This window comes from Zonotrichia leucophrys, chromosome 4A (assembly GCF_028769735.1).
Source record: "Zonotrichia leucophrys gambelii isolate GWCS_2022_RI chromosome 4A, RI_Zleu_2.0, whole genome shotgun sequence".
In the NCBI taxonomy this organism is placed as follows: Eukaryota; Metazoa; Chordata; class Aves; order Passeriformes; family Passerellidae; genus Zonotrichia; species Zonotrichia leucophrys.
The window spans coordinates 14,895,316-14,914,593 of NC_088174.1; the positions used below are offsets into that span (position 1 = coordinate 14,895,316).

The window sequence follows — 19,278 nt, forward strand, 5'->3', positions numbered from 1 at the left end:
AAGAAAACCAAGTTGTGTCAACAATACCTGATTCGTGTATTGCTCTTAACTTAATAAATCTCATTTCATGAAGATCAAATGCCTCCTAGAGAGCACTTTTGAGAGTAATGATGATAGCAGCGTTTTGAGGAGGCAGGAGGACGAGGTGCAGCTCACTCCAGGTGAATCTCACCTTGGAGGGGCTGATTCCAGTTCTCCAAGGAAAGGAGAGCTGGCAGCCAGCCAGGGATGTGACAGGGGAGCCCAAAGTTCAAGTGACCCTCCCTCTCCCGTTCTCCACCTGCACTTTTTCCTTCTTTCTGATAAGCTGGGGTTTCTCCCTGCTGCGTTCCTTGCTGTGAATCAGGTTACACGCTGGAGCCAACAGGAATTCCCAGGGTATTTCTCAAACAGCTGGGAAGGGGCTGCACAAACACAACTGAAGAAACATTCCTTGAAGAATTTTAATCTCCTGGACTTAAGTCAGTTTGTTTTAAACAGATTGAAAAGTACACCATCTATTATTTTAAATTTTGAAATTCCTTGAACCAGGGAATTTTTATGGCGTACCATCATCCTCAATCAGTTTTGGTTTATTGCTTTTTCAAACATGCTTAGAACTCATGACTGCCTCAAATATTCAGATAAGTATCATAAGTAATATCAAATTGAGGCATATCCTCCTCAAAACAATTTCTTTTACTATTGGCAAATTAATAAAGCAAATATAGATTACTTAATTCAATACTTTTTTATTAAATGTGTTTTTAAAAGATTTTTTTTTGTTAGAAAAACTAATAATTTGAAACAGGAAAGCTTGTTTGGAAAACTCATTTCAGAAATACCTCCTTGTTTTTTGCCAAGAACAGAACAAACATCTTGCTTTCATCATAGCTTGTAGGTGTAAAATTGCAGCTTCCTGTGCTTATCACTGTACATATTTTCCATTTGTTGTGAACCTGCTATCGGAACAGATAATAAAATATATATGAGGTAATAGTTGGAGTACCAGAGGCAAGTGAGAGACAGGTGCTGGATATAAATTTCCTTCAATAACATGTCACCATGACTATAGCCATTAAAAATGTGGGGGATTTGATGGAGTTTTTTGTGTGTGGGCGATACTTTACAATAAACACAGGAACGTGGAGAACTCCAGTGGACGCCACCTGTCCTTTGGCATGGGCTGGCACATCACATGGGCACGCTGGAATAGATTTTAAAGGGAAATTCTTAATTCTAAACACCATTTCCCAGAAACAGCCACCCACCCCCGAGTTCTTGTGCCCCAGACGGGGTGAGCGGCCAAGGCACGGGGCTGGCGGTGCCGCCGCTGCCCTGGCACGGGAGCGGGGCATGGCCATGGCAGCTGGAGGGCAGCCGGTAAGGATGGAGCCCAGCACGGGGCCAGCGGTCCCGGAGACCCGGCCGTGAGGGGAGCGGCCATGAGGGGACCCGGCCGTGAGGGAAGCCGCCATGAGGAGACATGGTGCTGAGGGGAGCCAGCACTGAGGGGAACCAGCCGCTACCATGGCGACCCCCCACGCTTGGCTTCCTCCCTCTCTCTGTCTCCCGCCCCGGTGTTCCCCGGTTCCCCCCGCCGCTGTCACCCCCGCCCTGACGCGGCCGCCCCGCCCGAGCCCCCGCGTCCCCTCAGCACGGCCGCGCCGCCATGGCTCCCCCGCCCCACCTCCCCCGCACGTCTCGCGCAGCTCGTCGAGAACGCTCCTCCTCTCCCCTTTCTTCCTTCTTCTTTTTTTTTTCCTTTCCTTTTTTACTATTTAATTATTTAATTAATTTTTAAAAAACCATTTTTCCGCCCTTCCGGGCTCGGGCGGTGGCAGCTGCGGAGCGAGGCGGGGCGAGCGCTCCCGCCGCCTCCCCGCGCCCGCCCTCCCGCCTGAGCCCCAGCCCGCGCCCGAGCCAACCTCACACACCCACCGCCCGCCCGGCTCCGCATCCCGCCGCTCCCAGCATGGTCATCAAGGTCTACATCGCTTCTTCCTCCGGCTCCACGGCGGTAAGCGGCCCCCGGGGGAAACTTGTGCCGGGCGGGGGACGCGGGGGGCGGCCGGGCAGGGTGGGGAGAGGCTGGGGCAGCCGCGGTCCCCTCGCGGCGCACGGCGCTGTGCGGGCGGTGCTGCGGCTGCCGCCGACGGAAAGCGGCGTTTCCTCGGTGATCCCGCACCCCTCAGCCTGTGCTGGGAACGCAGAGCCACCACTATTTGGGGGTTTTTTTGTTATTCTTGAAGTTCAATTCTGAATGTGTCGTCCGTCGTTTGGTTTTAATGAGTTTATTCCTTGTTGGTTGTGGCAGGCGTGTGTGGCCGCTGTCCCAGTAGCCTCTGGTTCTTTCCCTGTTGGGAATACTGGATTTCGCTTTTCGTGGCCACAGTGTATTACAGGCAGAGCTCGGACTGTGTTTTTCAAAGGGAAAATAAAGAGATACACAGAAATAGCGGGATTTGTGCCTAGATTCAGGTGTAGCTCTATGTCCTCAGGATCATCTGGTTTCTCTTTGATCTGTGTGGGAGATGCTCCGAGACTGAAATCCGAGGGATTTGGTTGTACTTGGTATGGATGTGCTGGAGAACTACAAAATGCCAGGGACTCAGAAAATGCCAGCTATTGCAGTTAATGATCAGTGACTTTTACTGCGAGGAGATAAAGAGTCTGAGCTGTGGCTGTTTGATGACCTTTTCCTGTCACTGTTCGTGCTTCAGGTCCCTAAACTTTGGGAGGACAGTGATGTACAGAAGATAATAACAAGCCCTCACTGCATTCTCCTTCTTTGCTTGAGTGCAGCCACTGGTCTGTGGGCTTCAGCAGATCACATAGCAGTTGGTAAGCTTGGGGTGAAGGGCTGCAGATGGCACAGGAGCCTGTGCCTCAGGTGTCCCTGCTGTCCCTCCCTTCCCAGGTCATTTTTAGTAAACTTGATGCCAGCGCTGACAGTGCTGGTGCTGGTGGTGAAAAGCAGAGGATTTATTTCATGCTGACCGAGGAGGATCTTGAAATCCTGAGTAGTTCATTCATAAAAGGGATCCAAAGGGATTTCTGCTGGGTTCTACAAGAATGATCATCTGTAAGGAAAACAGCAGATTGGAAAAGTAATCCTTTCTTTCTAATGCAGCTGTTAATAGGTTTCAAGTTGACTGCTTCAGTTGCTATAGATTTTTATCAGCGCCCTCTTCATGGCACCTATTGATTTCTGTCTGTCTGGTGATACTGAGCTCCAGGGGTGCAAGCACAGCTCTCAATCCCAATTGTGTTTTTATGGTTTTAAGTTAAGTTTTTAATTATTAGGTTAGTGTTTTCTACAGTGCTGCCTGGTCCTTGTGTGGGTTGTACACATTACAAAGCTCCAGTCTGACTAAGTGCTGCCTTTCAGGCTCCTTTGTGCATCCCTGCCTGTGGAATTTTGAATGTAGCGTTGGTGTAATCTGTTTTTTGGGGAATTCGAGTGTAATGTGCACATGATTGCCAGTTTTATGACGTGTACATTTATATATATATACACACATGCACATACACTCATGCCTGTGTCTAAAGCTGGAGCAGCTCAAGGGATCTTGTGGTAATGAGCAAGACTTGCACATTCTTAGGTTCCTGCGTACACTGAGGGTGTTTCTGTTGGCAGGACCAGCCCAGCACCTCACTGGGTGATGTTTTCTTTCCAGTATAAGAATTTTAATTGATGTTTCAACCTAAAGTAAGACAGAGAGGCACCTCTTTGGAGGGAATGGGAATGGGTTGTTTCTGTGGCTCTTAAAACTCTTGGTGAGACAGGCTTTGCTTAGAGGAGCAGAGAAGCCTTTCTGGGTGCTGAATTTGAAATAACCCACTCCAGGAATGGAAAATCCACATCAGAGAAGATTGCTACAGCGAGATGGAACAGAGACAAGGCTGTTTGCAACAAAGTGACTGAACTGGGTAACATCAGCCTGGAAGGGCTCTCACTCCTGCTAAGTCATCCTTGTACTGTAGTGACACTCAGCACTGTGTTATTTTGGGTTTTGAAAGGCTAATTTGCTTGAGTAGAAGCAAACCAGAAGTAAGTATCAGATCTCCTCCTTCCTGCCCCATTTCTGTAAGCTGGAGAAGCTTTTGTGAAACTGGAAGTGTCTCCCACTGAACGGAAAAGGGTTGAGGTTGCTTCACACCTCATGCCCTGGGGCTGTGAGTCTTGGAGGGTGCCCAAATTTTGTGGTCTCTTATTGGCAAAGTCCTGCTTTGCTATAAGGTATAATTTGCCACATCACAGTGTATAAAATGTTTCCCCAAGGCACTGTTCTCTACAATGTTTATATTCAGTATGATGTATCTGTGAGGAAAAAACCACTGTGTGAAGCTCATGTCTAAGCAAAGACATTTTATGAGTGTGTTTCAAGGGATTTCTGGAAAGATGATGATTGACATCTTGTCTGGCCTCCTACTTGAATTTCACTCCATATTGTGATAGTTCCAGCACCAGTTTCCTGCAATGTTTGAAAGTCTTGCTTGGGAAGTGGCCCCTTGTATTTAATCTTCCTCACCATGGACGGATGCTGTGCTGAGCTGTGGGCTGGGCAGGGATGCACGGGGATTGTAATGATGAAGATGAGGTGAGGACACCCACGTGGGAATGGAGATCATGGAGAGCCTGGAGCTGCTGTCAGGAGCCTTCCTGCATGGCACACAGGGGGAGTGAGCAGCGTTCCTCAGCCTGGGCCAGTGCTGGAGGCTGCAGACAGAGATGAGACACAAATGGGAACAGGAACAGGGACTGTGCTGGCTGTCAGGGGTCTCACTGCAACCTCCCATTCAAATCCTCCAGGAGGTGAAAGGGAGAGGGGCCTAAGAGTCATTAAACTCTTGCTTTTGGTAGAAAAGGATATCAGGAGGGAAAATGCTGAATGGCACAAATCCAGTGTGTGATTTTCTCCACAAGATTTTGGTATTTTGTTGATTTTGGGGCAAGAGATTGCCCAGCACCAGAATCCCTTTCTTCCTGGAGGCAGCTGCATTGCCCATTTTATTGATCTCATGTGGAAGGGAGCCAGCTGCTTAAATTCTTCTTGGTCTCACAAGGGTGCATTTGTTGCCAACAACTGCACAGGTCTTGAGTATGGACTTTGAGAGTGTTTGTTCATCCAGCAGCACCCTGCAGTTCAGGGGGTGGCTGACACTGGAGGCTGTGGCTGTGAACTGAAGTGCCAGCCCTGGATGTGCTGGGCTGAGCTCTGCCCAGTGCACTGCCAGAGCTGTGGGCTGTGAAAACTGCCACATCAAATGTCTGCTGTCCAGATGCTCCATGGAGCCAATTGCTTCATCTGTGTGATCTACAGCCACATTTCCATCTCTCCCAGCTCTGCTCTCCTCCCTTGTTTTGATGGCAGTGTGAGTGGTTTTCTTTCCTTGCCTCCTACTGCGACTGCAGACACAACAGAAAGAAGAGATGATCTCCAGAGTCAGAGTCCTGTGTGACACAGACCTGCTGCTGTTTATGGATGGTTTTAGAGAGGAAAGGAAATTATAACTTCTTTTTCATTCACAAAATTAAGCATCTGGGGGAGTTTGTATTTTTCTTGTATTGTCTTCTTGCTTGGGAAAGGTTCTAGGTCTTCTCCCAGGAAGTGAAGATGAGAGTTGCCCATGGTCTGGAGAACATTTGCTTGCAATTACTCTTTCTTTTCCCAGTAAGGCACCAGAGAACTTGCTGGTGCTACTGGAGACTTATAACCAGTGCCAAGGGCTTCCTGGAGCATTCCAGGGGAGGAGAGCTGTTGGAAATGACGAGAGCATGTGTAACACCAGCTCTTGTCCCTGTTCAACAGCTCAGTGCTTTGGGAGTGCTGGTGAGGCTGCTTCGTCCTTCTGAAGTGTGAATCCCAGGGAGGTAACACATGGAGAGATGGAGATTGTATAAAAAATGTTATTTTGCATTTAAATCCCCCAAGGGCCTATTCTCTCAGAAGGTCACAATAAATACAAATACTGCCACCCTTACAGAGAATGAGCCGAGTCTGTGTGTTTGTGTTTGTGTTGTTTGGCTGCTCTGAGCTTTCGTGCAGTCAGAGAACCGTTCAGGTTGGGAAAGGCCTCAGAGCTCACGGAGTCCAAGGGCTTTGCTGTGGCAGGAGGTGGCTCAGAGGGAAATGCAGCCCCAGCAGGGTGGCTCTGTGCACGCAGCCGTATCAGCGCGGATCACAAGGGTCCCTTGTGGCGCTGCCCCGTCGGGGCTCTGTGCTGTCCCCGCCCGGATGCTGCGGCCGCGTTTGTGCTGCGGAAACCCCGAGCGGCGGCACAGACGGGCAGAGCAGCTCGGGAACTTCTTGGGCTGCCTGGCAGGGCAGCGGCTGTGGGAAGAAAACGCTGATACAAATCTCTGGTAAATAGTCTGGTACTGTGATGCAAGTTGAGGTAAACTCACGTATTATGGGGAAATAAGCTGCATCTGTAGTTAAAAACAATCTCACGGTGTATGTATGTTTTCATGATACTCAGTTCATGCAGTTTATATGCCATGGGTGAAAACTGACTTGTTAAGCTAGGTATTGATTTTTAAACCCCTCTTTTGTGGAAACATAATATGTGTGAAGGACTTTTTGGATACCCAGTGTTCATCAAACAGAGTTTCTCTCAATAAAATGGAAGGAGTTGGTCTGAGTTAGAGCTCCTGGGATGGAAGACAAAACCCGTAATGCAGCTCAAGCTCGGATGTGTTCCATCTGCTTCCTGGTTGTTTTCTGTACAGTCATTGTTCCAAACTCAAGATAAGTCAAATATTTTGCTTAAAATATTGCATTCAAATTTTTAATGGAGCCAGAGATTAAGTTGGCTGCAGTTGTTGCAGTAGTTTTAATATATCAAAATAAAAAACATTCTACTGTGCTTAACTAAAACCAGTTTCTGACAGCAGGAGAATGATGGAAAATTCTACTTCACAGTTAAAAGCCAGGAAAGGCTTTTTGCTGCGAATTTTTCTAGGTTGTATATGCAGATAGGACAGTGTTTATTCTGAGGTGGTGCATCAGGATTATGTCTGTGCTTGGGGAGAAGAGGCAGATTCTGGGGAGAGGCTGGATGCTGTCAGCCTGTGCTGGCTTTCCCTCTAACCCTGAACCACAGCACGTTCTGAGACAGGATGCACACAGCATCATGGCAGGGCTGAGCACTTGTGGGTTTTAAATAAATATTTATAGAGCTGAGCACGGAACTTTCCTTGTCCAGGGGCATTAAAGTTACTCTCACAAAATTCCTATAGAAGTCAGTGAATTGGCATCTGTGTTAATGAGCAGAGGGTGCCAAGACTTTTGTCTCTGCAAGGTTACTCTGACTCCTTCCAGGAAAGGAGGAATTGGGGAGAGGGGAAACAAAGGGAACTACACCAGCATTGGCAGAATTCAGCTGTTCAAGGTCAAAACAGAATTGAAATATTCCCCTCTAAGAGGAAAACAAGCGCTGAGGATGCATCACTGCCATAGCCAAAGGGAGCTCTCCCTGTTCCTTGTGCTCCCCAGCCTTGGAAGCACCAATCTCAGTTCTTGGCTCTGACTGGAGAGCTGGAAACCTGAACCAAACCCTCATCTTATATCAACATTCTGCTGTTCAGGAATGTCTCTGCTCAAACATGAACATTTGGTGTTAATGCCATTTGTTTAACCCTGGCCCTACACAGGGGAGACTTTCAGTTTATGATTAAATTTAAATGCTTTTGTTGGTCAGATATTTAATCGAGCCTGAAAGAGCTTTGATTGTAATTCTTATCTACTGTTGTTTGTCCCAGAATAAAAGCCTCCATGCAGGAGCACGTCCTTCCTGGGACAGCACCTCCAGCTCAGTGTTAAGGCCATTTCCTAACACTGCAAAGGCAGCAGGGTGAGACTGAGCTTTAAAGCACCAGGAAAAAATGTGAAAGGTCAGCATCCAACTGGCCTGGCTGAGGTTTGTGCTCTCAGGATACAGCTGAAGTTCTTTTCACATCCTGACTTACAGCTCCTTCCTGGCCATGGTTTCCCCTATGAGATGTGGTGATTTATTTCTTTAATTAATGATCTGGAGTTCAGTTTTTCTGGGGCTGTTTCCGTGCATGAATCAGCCTCTCTGGAAATTCTAAAGGCGCTCGAGTGTAAAATTTTAACTACTACCTGTGTTGGATTGCTGGAGAGTTGGAGTGGGGAGAGGAGCCAGAGGCAGCTGTGGTTTGAAAAAGGATCTCAGGGAGATGTGGGAGCTGGGAGCATCTTCCAGTGCTGCACAAATGGGAGTTATTGTTCACTGGGCTCTCTCCCAGCAAACGCATGGACAGAGACAGAGCAGGAGGAGAATCAGTGCAGGGTCAGAGGGCAGAGCTGTGCCTCACACCTGAGCTGCCTGCAGCATAGCAGGGAGGGCATCCACAGTACTGAATCCCTGATGTCGGATTCAGGGATCTCAGTCTTGAGGTGCAGAGCCACTGAGACCACCTTGTGGGGCTCGGGGTAGTCCTGGAAATTCCAGAAGTGTTGGTGCTGGACTTTGATCCTACACAGGAGACACACCTGTATGAGGACAGGAGGGTTTCACTCTGGTGAATGGTGATAGGGATGGTTAATTAGGAGTGAAACAAGGTTTAAGGATTTCTGTACAGGGGTTAGAAAGTAAAGATGTAGGAATTTGGGGCGGGTCCTGTCTTCAATCATCTTCTCTCCTCATCTTCATTGGTGATGGTCTTCTTTGGATTGGTTTCTTACTAAAGTGAAACGGGCAATAAGAAAAAAGGGTATTGGGGAAAATGAAAATAATTGTACATAACCATGGGGTATGAAGATAGGTGGCTGTACGGAGGCGGCCAGTGTGCCCATGGCTGAAGCTGAAGTGGGGGTCTGTCGGGCTGAAAGAAACTTTTTAGGATAAACCAATTTATAAACTATAAAGACCGAAAGAAGAACTGAAGCCTCTTCTCGTCCTTCGATACGCGGGCTGCCCCAAGCCACCTCGGGCCTTTCCAGGCCCTTCAAACAGCCGAAAACCCGACACCCTGGATTTCTGGAAAGTTTTGGACAAGTGTTAGCCAGGTTAAAAATATTTTTTTTCAGTCTTTTACAATGTGCAGAAATTACCAGAAGATTCTCACAGAGATCTATGCTGGTCTCTAAGCAAACACTGCAAGAACAGCCTGCTGTTGCTGTCCCAGCTGGAAAACTGGGAAGCCACAATAGTTGTCCTGTGCAAGAATGAGGTTTCAACTCTGCTAAAATACTGTTTAGCAGAGAGGTCTTGGAGCCATACTAGGTAATTTTACAAAAATACCTTATTCCTGGCCATGAAAAGCAAACAGAATGTCAGGAATGTTTAGGATGGGAAAGGGCAAAAGAAAAAAAATCACTGTATAAATATGTGGTGAGTCTGTCTTTAGTAGATTGGAATTGTTGTCTTTAAATGATATAGGAAGGTGAGAAAAGAGAAGAAAGTAGGGTGAGATGACCACTGTAGGAGGAACAACCAAATAAGGCAGAGTTTGTGGATGATAAGGTGGAAGCTGTGGCTGCCCCATCCCTGGGAGTGTTCAGGGCCAGGCTGGACAGGGCTTGGAGCAGCCTGGGCCAGTGGGAGGTGTCCCTGCCCATGGTCTGTAAGGTTCCTTCTCACCCAAACCATTCCATGATTCTGGAAATTCTGCAGGTGAGAAAGAAAGAGTGAAAAAGTCTGAAATGTGCTAACACCACGTCAGGCATGGGAGAACAAACAGGAAGGGATTATTAATAATTTTCCCTATTGGAACGACTCAGGGAGAGCGAGTGGAAGTGGCAGGTTCAGAGTAAATGAAATGCTTTGTTTGACAGCACAGATTTCAGGGAGGAGCTCCCTGCCACAGGACCTGGTGTGCAGCAGAAGGTGCATGGGCTTGGGAAGCAGTGAGCCAAATGAAAAGGAAAAGTCTATTAAGGGATATTAAACATTACTACTGCACCTCTGACTCAAACCTGAGTTACAGCAGCCTGGGAAGGGAGCTGGGTGTGGGGCAGCTCTTTGTGCTCAGCCTGATGGTGTGTGCTCTTCCCTGGGATGTGACCAGTGCAGCATCACACTGGGCTGGACAAGTGCTGGATCCAACCCAGTAAAGCTTTCTTCTCTTCTTCAACGAAATTGGCTCTGCTCCCAAAATTATGTTAACAGTTTGCATTAAAAAAATTAAGACCATGTTGTCCAGGAAAATGTTTGGTGGAAAAGAAACACGTGTGTGTGTTTGGGATGTGTTGGGTTGGTGTCTCAGCATTTCTTACATACAAAAAGCATTTGGGGATTCCAAGGCCAGCAGCATTGTGCAGATGCTGACACACTGCATGATCAGCCCATGTTCAGGGTAGGTGATCAGACACCTCTCCTGCCTTAGGCATAGATCAAAGTCAACTGGAAAAGCCTGATGGAAACAGCAAACACGAAGCCTCTGGGAACAATCCAGGCAGTTTTCACATCTACCCAGGTTTTTATGGAGTACTTGTTGCCAGGCAGGTTTAAACAGCACATCTGTATTCACCTCATGGGAGCAACCTCTGGCTGTGCTTATATCACTGGGAATTCTGCCATGGACTACAGCAGGACAAGATTTGATTCCTTAGGAAATACTTAATGCTGCTTATCCAAGACATTCCTGTGCACATGTTGCAAATGTATTTGGCCAGAGCAGCAGCTGCAGAACAACTGGCAGAGCAGGAAAGGAGCAGAATAACTCCGTGACTGAATTAAAATGTATCCCAAAACATTGCACTGGATATGGATAGAAATGAAGTTCAAGTGAAGCTGATTTATGGCTAGTAGATGTTTGGTGGTTTTTGATTTCCCCAGGCAAGAAACACAATATATGTGAATGGAAATATAAAGGAGCAGGTTTGCAAATTTCCTTGTTAGTGCCCCGGTAATCCTGATTAAGAACTGGAAATTCCACCCTGTAATGCAGACAAACAAGTCCCTTGGTTCTGGTAGCTCAGTCCATGGAACCTTTGTGCCTGAGCAATCTTTCCAATTTTCTGTTCCCTTCCAGCCCATTAAAGTGTGCCAGGAGGTCCCTGGGAGAGCTCCCTCCACCTGCACAGGTCTGGCCTCTGTTGTGCCTGCTGTGGAAAGATGAAAGGAAATCCCTAACGCTGACCTGGGAAATGTTCCCCTCAGGAATTCCCACCTGGAGGAACTGAGGAGCTGTGGACACACAGCTCCACCTTCCATGGAATGACTGGGGACCCAGGCTGGCAGCTTGGAGGGCACTGGGATCCACCACCTCCCACTGGCAGCCATCAGCGTTGGGCTGAGCTGAGGAACAGCAGGGGAATGAAGCCTTTTTGGCTGCTTGCCCAGGCCTGGAGAACTCCATCCTACAGCAAATAAACAGCTGGGGACTTCAACTTTGAAAAAATAAAATGCTGTGTGTATTTATCTTGGTTTCTGATTGGGGTAAGCAGATGCTGGCTTGCACTGAGGCAGAAGGAAGCTTGTGGTTTACGAAAAAAAAAAAAAGCAGATACCATGGTGACAAAAGGGATCTATAAAACTTTTAAAAGACAATGGGGAGTTGCAAAGTGGCTCCAGGTGGTGGCTCCAAGGCACGGGCAGCATCCAGATGAGTGCTCCTGCTCTGGGTGAAGGTGGCACTGCCCTGGGGGCTGTGGGGATGCAGAGGGTGAGAGCAGCTGGTGATGGAACAACCTCAGTGTGTTGGGAAATGCTCCATTTGTTCATTCCTGAAAGAGTCACTGCCGGGTGTCTCCTGAGCTGAGCACAGCCCAGCTCTGGCCCTCCTGGCCATGGCAGGCAGAGCTTGGCAACTCCTGTGTTGTTTCAGCTGCCCAGAGTGTTGGAAACTGCAGCGTGGCCAGGTCTTGTGAGAACAATTTATCTCTCCCACTTAGAGACACAGTTTTTAGACAATATTTTGTCCAAGTAACATAGAGAAGGATCTGGGGCCTTCAGGATTATTCACACTTGAAATGTTACCCAGGGCAATTAATTACTTGGTCAGAAAACTGCTGCCCATACAGGCTGGGCTCTGCTGAATCTTTCCTCTCCAGGAAGCTTTTTGGATGCTGTTCTATCTCAAGGCTCTTCTTGCAAAGAGGAGGAATATTTGTATTTAATCCATAGCTTTTTCTCTTCCTTTGTATTATGATATTTAGGTATTTTAGTTGAAGAAAAAAGCTTTGTTCTCTCTTAAAGAATTACTTGGTTTAGTTTTAGAACAGCAGTCAGCAAAAAGACTCTTTGTTAACTGAGATTTGTGGTGTATGAATTCTTCAAAGATAAAAAGTAATACACATCAGAGGCACCTGGATCCCTGAGGCCATGTTGTATTTCTTCTTAAAGTAGTCTTTTATTTAAAGAATAAATGCCTGGCAATATAAAGGCAGTGAAACAGCAATTAATGCTGTAAACTTTTACTCCTGTCGGTTAATTTCGGCTCTGTGTGCTAAACCATACAGGAAATAAACTTTGCTGTTATTGTAAACCACAGGGGCCTCGTGCAGAACTCTCGGTGCTTTTAACTCCTTCCCTCACACAAGCACAACCAAACCTGTTTCCCCTCTGCTGTGCAGGGCTCCTCATCACCAGCAGAAATCCTCAGCTTCTGAACAATAATTCCAGGAGCAGCTGTTTCAATAAAGCCCCAGAGTGCAGCCCTGGCTGTGCTGTCACCTCAGGCTGCTTCCCTGGAACATTCTGGAGTGCTGGGCTGTGGGGGGGTGAGGTCTGGGGGCACTGAGGTGGGACCTGGCAGTTTGTGGCAGTGCTTGCAGGGTGGATGGAGCTGCTGCCAGCGTTGCACAGACCCGTCCTGGGATCTCCATGAAGCTGAAGATGGAGGAGAAATGATTCTTCTGGCTTTCAGAAAAAAAAAGGTTCAGAACCTGACAACAGAGGTGAGGTCCAGACTGTCATGACTTTTTAAAGCTTGCAGAGCAAGCACTCAGGTGACCAAGCAGCACCTTCAGGGCCTTTCCCTGCTTTTCTCAGCCACGTGGTAAATGTTTGAGTATTGAGGAATATGTCATGTGTCAGAGAGTTGTCTGCATCTTGTGATACTGAGCCTCACTATCTTGTTGGAGATCAGTTTTCTGTGTGGTAAATTGCTTTACAGTGTGCAAAGCCTGTCTGGGGCTGGGCTGTGGTGTATTGATGCCATTTGTAGAATGAGCCAGAAATGATCCCTGAAAGTAAATAAGCAATGATTTGAAAAATAATTACTCCTGATGACTCAGGAAAGGGAGCTCTGAGAGGTGAAGAGAAAATTGTTCAAGGAGTTTGTGACAGAGGTGGCTTGGACTTACGGACTTTTTTTTCCTTCCACATAACAAAAGTTCCCCTTTCCCTGTTTTGTGACTCAGGTCAGAGAGTCCAGTGAGATGCTGAGGCTGTGGGGACCCCAGGAATAGCAGAACAGCTGGCTGGTGGTGGGATGCTCCCATCCCTGCCACTCTCTGTGCTGTTCAGGAGCTGGTGCTTTGTACTGGCCTTTGGGAGGGATGATCTGTTTGTTTTTATTTAACCCAGCCCTGAGTTAAATGACAAGGCCCATGGAGACTTCCAGGGAAACTCAGCCTGCCAAGCTCCACGTCTGCTGCACAAAACAACTGTGTGTAATAAATGAAGAGCTCAGATTCTGCTGCTGCTTATGCTTTGTCAGTGCATAACTGAGATAATGGAGCCTGTATTCCACAGTAGGAAGCTTGCTCTCTGTTGGTTTTGGACCAGACAAGCAGTTTTCAGGCTTATAAAAGTCAAATGCCACAAGACTGACTTAGAAAATTGCCAAGGGTCAATTTATTTAGTATTGCAATGCTGGTGTTTTCCTTTGGATGATGACAATTCTGGGTGCTGCAGTGTCAGCAGTGGTTACAGCTATAGTTTGCCATTCATCAATGTTTCTTTACATCCTCACCTAAAGGAAAGTAAGAGAAAGCCTAGGTTTGGAAGCTTGATTTTGCAAGATGTTTATTCTGGATAACTAAAACAGTCATTTAAAAAAGTAAAAAAAAAAAATAATCCTGATATGTGAATATTTGCATTTGCAAGTCCTTCCTGCTGGTGAGTGAAGCAAAAGCCTGCAGCAGGAATGACCCAAGGCCATGGTTTGATCCCTGCTTTCAGTCCTTTCTGCTGCTGGGAGAGGCAGTCCTGCCTCCCCTGGCTCATCTCTTCCCTTTGCTTGTGATGGCACAAGAATCCCCCTGAGCTGTGAGCTGGGCTGGCCCCAGAGCAGCTGGGGGAGATCCCCAGCCCAGAGCTCCATGGAGCCCGGCCAGGGCACAGCCTGGCACTGACCTCTGCCCTCTGAGCAGGGACAGGGCCCCAGGGAACGGCCGGAGCTGTGTCAGGGAGGGGTCACATGGATGTCAGAAAGAGATTCCTCACCCACAGGGAGCTCAGGCCCTAGAACAGCACCCCAGGGAATGGTCACGGACCCAGAGCCCCAGAACAGCCTGGACAGAGCTCTCAGGCACAGCATGGGATTGTTGGCACGTCCTGTGCAGGGCCAGGAGCTGCACTCAGGGATCCCTGAGGGTCTCTTCCAACTCAGGGAATTCTGTGAGTCTGTGAGTTGGTGGAGAAAGCCTCTCTCCATATCCCTGGTCTATGCAGGTTGAGTGTGTTGGTCCTGGACAGGAGCTGAGCTCCCTGCCCAGACCCGGCTGGATGAGGGCAGGAGAGCCCCTGCAGGAGGATGGGCAGCTCTGGATGTTGGAGGGGTCAGGCTGGTGGAGTTTGGAGCTGCTGCCAGGCAGTGCCCAGAGACTCCCCAGAGACTCAGGCTGCTTTCTGTGCAAAGTCCATCCCTAATCAAACACAGCTCCTGCTGGGGCTGTTTGCAGAGGGCACGTGGAGGGAGGGGAGACTCCTGCTGCTGTCCCTGGGGCTGGAGCCCAGCATGAGCAGTCAGGCACCCTCCATGCTGATCAAACCTTCCTTGTCTGAGGGGACAAGTGACAGTCTGACACCTCTCCTGACCTGGGACACCTCCAGTGTTCAGCAGCTGGAAGCTTCAGTTGCATTCACTGTTTTACTGTGTTCAGGCTCTTGGGTTGTCTGCAAAAAGTAGGCAGGTGTTGGGAGTTTGGCTAACTAAAGACTAGAAAAGTACAAAACCGTGACTAATTCCAAGTCCTGCACCTGCAAAATAGCATGTCCTTGGGCCTAGCTGTAGTAAGATAACAAACAGTGAAAGAGACATGAGAAAAGAGAGATGTAACCCCTAAAAAATGAAAAAGAGTTCATAGCATAGTTTAACCAATAGATTGCTTAGCTTACAGAATATTCATAAGCTCATTGCTCGCTGTATAAGTGTCTGATGCTCTCTTCAATAAACAGAACTTGCTTATCACTCATATTGAGTGTCCGAGTCTCCCCTCACTGACAAATGGCTCATCCCCAACTAAAACCTCTTTCTGCCACAGGCAGGGAGGTTTGGTGCCTCTGCTGGTACCAGCTCAAGGGCTGCCAAAACTTCTTGGACTTTTGGGTTTTACCTTCTCCCTTGCCCAGCTGCTGGGGATCTTGTGTTCCATGTGCATGGAAGTACAGTGTATAAAGGCTCACTGTCTGCCCCTGAGCAAACATCTCTGTTTTTTGGTTGATGATGGAATGAGGTTTTAAATGTTAAAATCTTGTATTAAAATCCCTGCAAATGGAAGTTTTGGCTGCGTGGGGTTTGTTTGGTTTTGAAATCCAGGCAAATAATCCCATTGGGTATTGCTGCCACTTTTCACAGAACTTAAAAAAAAAAGGAAAAAAGGAAGGAAAAATCCCAGAGAAACAGCAAGTCAGTCTCTGGATGCACACAGTCTGTGTGTGGGGAGGCAGTCTCTGAGCAGGCCATGATTGCTGTGGGGAGGAGCTTTGGCATATCCTGACTTGTGAATGACTTTGACTTGGCAGTAGTGACCTCTGTAAGCCTTTTACAGAATGAACAGAAGCATCTAAGCAGAGAGCAGAGGGATGTGTCATTTCTGGCTGTGGTCAGAACACAGATTCTCTCACCAAAGGAGGGTGCTCTGATCTGCACAGCCCCAGAGCACTCCCAGCACTTTGTGCATCTCTGGTGGGTGTGAGACTGAGCTGGGCTCTTGGGCAGAACAGCTGGATGCTGCCAGTGCAGTCAGGAGCCTGGACAGGCCAGGAGATGCTGAGTGAGCAACTGAAATGTGTTGGGGAGCAGGCAGGAAGGAGGAGAGTTGAGGAGAGTGCCCTGTGTCACCCTTCTTTTCATGGAATCATGGAATATCCTCATTGAAGGGACCCACAAGGATCAAGTCCAGCTCCTGGCCCTGCACAGACACCCCAACAATCCCTGGGAGCGTTCTCCAATTGCTCCTGGAGCTCTGGCAGTGCTGGGCTGTGACCATTCCCTGGAAGCCATCTCAGTGCCCCACCACCTTTTCCTTGCAGCCAAAAACAAAGAAAAATTTCTTCTGAATTTGATGCTTCAGTAGGAAAAGAGGTGGGGTTTCAGCTGACAGAACCATTTTCATGTACTGGAACAAAATGTGAAGTTTATTAAATGTACTTTTAACCATGGGCTTCAGGTGTTGTTGATAAGATGTTCTGTTAGAATCCTGGTGACACCACAATAGTCCCTGACAGGCAGGTGCTGAAGGATGAATGGATTCACCCCCACTCATCTGCCCAGTGCTTGGGTATCATTTGTTAAAAGCAGAATTTGCCTTAAGCTGTGACAATAATGTTAATCCTTAAGGTGCCTTCATGGAAAGCAGACCTAAAACACATTAAAAAGCCATCAGGGCTTCGTTAGGCACTGCTGCTGTGTGCCAGGAGCTGGGCAGATATAAATAAGGAATTGTTACTTGTCCTCCTACTTGACTAATGGGTAGAGGAATCTGCTTTTGGCCACTGCAGGAGGAAAGCAGCTGAACAGACCCTGGATGTTGCAGCAAGACAGTTCTGACTTATCTGGGGCCTTTTAGGATCTTGTTAGAATTTGACTGTAGTCGAGGTGTGGTGGAGCTGCCTGTGCTGTCTGACACTAAATTAGTGACACCGAACAACTTTGCTGCAACACTGAACCCAAACCCTCCTTGCTGCAGCAAGAGAGAAAATGTTTCTGATTTTTTCTTAACTAATTCCTTGAACTCTGAGAGCAGGTTGGCAGAGTGGCCCTTAGGGACCTGCTCACTGTGCTGGGCTCTGCCAGCCAGAGGGGCCAGGCTGGTGTTGCTGGCTGAGCTTCCCAAAGCAGCCCAAGGGAACTAAATGCCAAATCCCCTATTCTCTTTGCAGTCTGTGTCAGAGTAAATAAAAGTGAGAGGGAGTTTGGTCTCTAAGCACTCTTGGCTCCCTTGAGAATCCTGATTCCCCAGGACTTTAGCACATGGAGGTGATGTGAACTTTTCTGTTTGGTTCTGCTAGGAAAAAACTTGTTCTGTGCACAAGGATCTTTGGACCTGGGTGTTGCTGGTGTGGGATTTAACAAGTTTTTAGGCTTTGGGTTATTGAATGAATGCAGTTACAATGGCATTATAATCCATGAGAGAAGCTTTTATTTTTGTTCTCATGAATCAGCTTTTTCATTTATGTAACTTTCTATGGTTTCTGGAGCAAGTTGTGGTCTTGTTTTGGGAAGTGCAGACTTTGTCCTTTGTTCCAGCTATATTTTTGGCTTGTGTTCCAAAATCTGCTCTATGGGGTGGTACCTTATGCCAGGCTAAAGCCCTTTTGCAGACAGCCCATGTGTGCTGCCAGACATGATGTAACCTCCAGGTTAAATTGCAAAACCCTCTTGGTAGCCTGGATTTTCCCCTGGCCTCCCTCTTGAGTGGTGGTCACTTTGCATCCTCTCACCTTTTCTTGCTTTTAGGTGGTGTTTTCCAAAGCCACAGGTGAGCAGCAGGAGTGTGGGTGTTGCTCTCAGTGGGAGCTGGAGCCTCTCTCCTCCTGCCCCAGGTCTTGGCCTGGTGATGCTGACACAGCCCAGGGTCAGTGGGTGCCTGGTGGTAAAAACCATTTCCAAATAAACCAATTTTAAGCTGTTGGGGTCTGACCACATCAAACCAGTGCTGCTGTGCAGGATTCATGTGGATATTGCCATGGGCTTTCCCAAAGGACCCTGCAGGGAGAGAGTCTGGACATGTGGAGTCCATCTGGACACTGCTGAATTTCTGGAAGATGTAAAAAAAGAGCAGCACAAGTCCAGCATGAACTTTTCCAGCCTCCTATGTTTGATCCAGGTCCTGTAAGTTCCTGGTGGTTTTGCTGTGTTTGTCCTCAGTCTCATTCCCTGCAGACCAGAATCCATCGGGAGAGACAACGATGGCACCACTCGTGTAATGCTCTGCCTAAAATAACCAGAACAAAGCAGTGCTTTCAGCTCTGTGATGATAATTACCCAGACCTAAAAATAAGCAGACATTGTACCAGAGAGGGAGAAATAAAAGTGAGACAGGAATTGCTGGGAGACACCTGGCAAAGCTCTGATCAAGCCAGGTCATGGCTGGAGTTGCCTGCAGCTTTCCCACCCTCTGACCACATTTACAGTGGCACCACCAGAACTGGCACATTGGATTTTTAAGCTAATATAGGGGAGAAAAAATGGTTTATTCATATAAATAAAACCAACAAAACGACTCTAAACAAAAAAAAAATCTTCTGGAATATTAGAGTAAAAGCAAGGAAAAGTGTGATGGAGGGCAGGACTGAGGCTGCTGGGAAGGGAGCCCTGCCATGTGCTGGGGTGGGAATGAGCTTAGGGGGCCGACAGGAATCTGTGACATTTAAATCCACGGCTGAGCTGCTGGGCTGTTCAACTCCTACAAATTAGATTTGTAGTGGGAGCAGAAATTCTGAGCATTCTGCAGCTCATTTGCGAGGATGAGCTTCTGCATTAGGGACTCTGGGTGAGGAAGGCAAGGTCATTTGAGAAATTAGGTGAGACACATAAAAACCAAACCAAAACCCCCAACAAGTTTTACTCTAATTCCAAAAAGTGGTGGTGGATTGTGGCAGTGTGGCCCCAGGTCCCACCCTGTGACAAGTCAGTTTGTCATGGCAGCACTTGGCATTCCTCATGCTGCCAGGAAAATCCCTGCCTGGGCTTCCCACCTGGCTGTCAGTGGAGTTTGCTCAACGTTTCTTGCACTGCACTTTCCCATTCACTGCTTGCATTTCAGCTTGTCCATCTTCAGGAGACTCTGAAGCTTCTGGAGAACTGATGGCTGCAAGTCTGGCCACAACCAGTAGCATCACCTGGAGTTTGGAGTTCACCTTCCTGCACAAAGCAGCTGCTGCTGGGAGTTAAAGATTTGCTCCCACTAAGGAAGGAGCAGCATCTTTAAAACC

General features: G+C 47.8%; 1 protein-coding gene across 1 annotated transcript in view; it reads left to right on the top strand.

Annotated features, from left to right (window-relative positions):
- Positions 1–1,836: 1,836 nt before the first annotated feature.
- Positions 1,837–19,278, top strand: part of SH3BGRL (SH3 domain binding glutamate rich protein like) — a 31,351-nt gene continuing 13,909 nt past the window's right edge. The window contains exon 1 of the mRNA XM_064712695.1: positions 1,837–1,999. Coding sequence (XP_064568765.1) covers positions 1,955–1,999 — 45 coding nt within the window. The 5' untranslated portion in view covers positions 1,837–1,954. The remainder of the gene's footprint in view (positions 2,000–19,278) is intronic.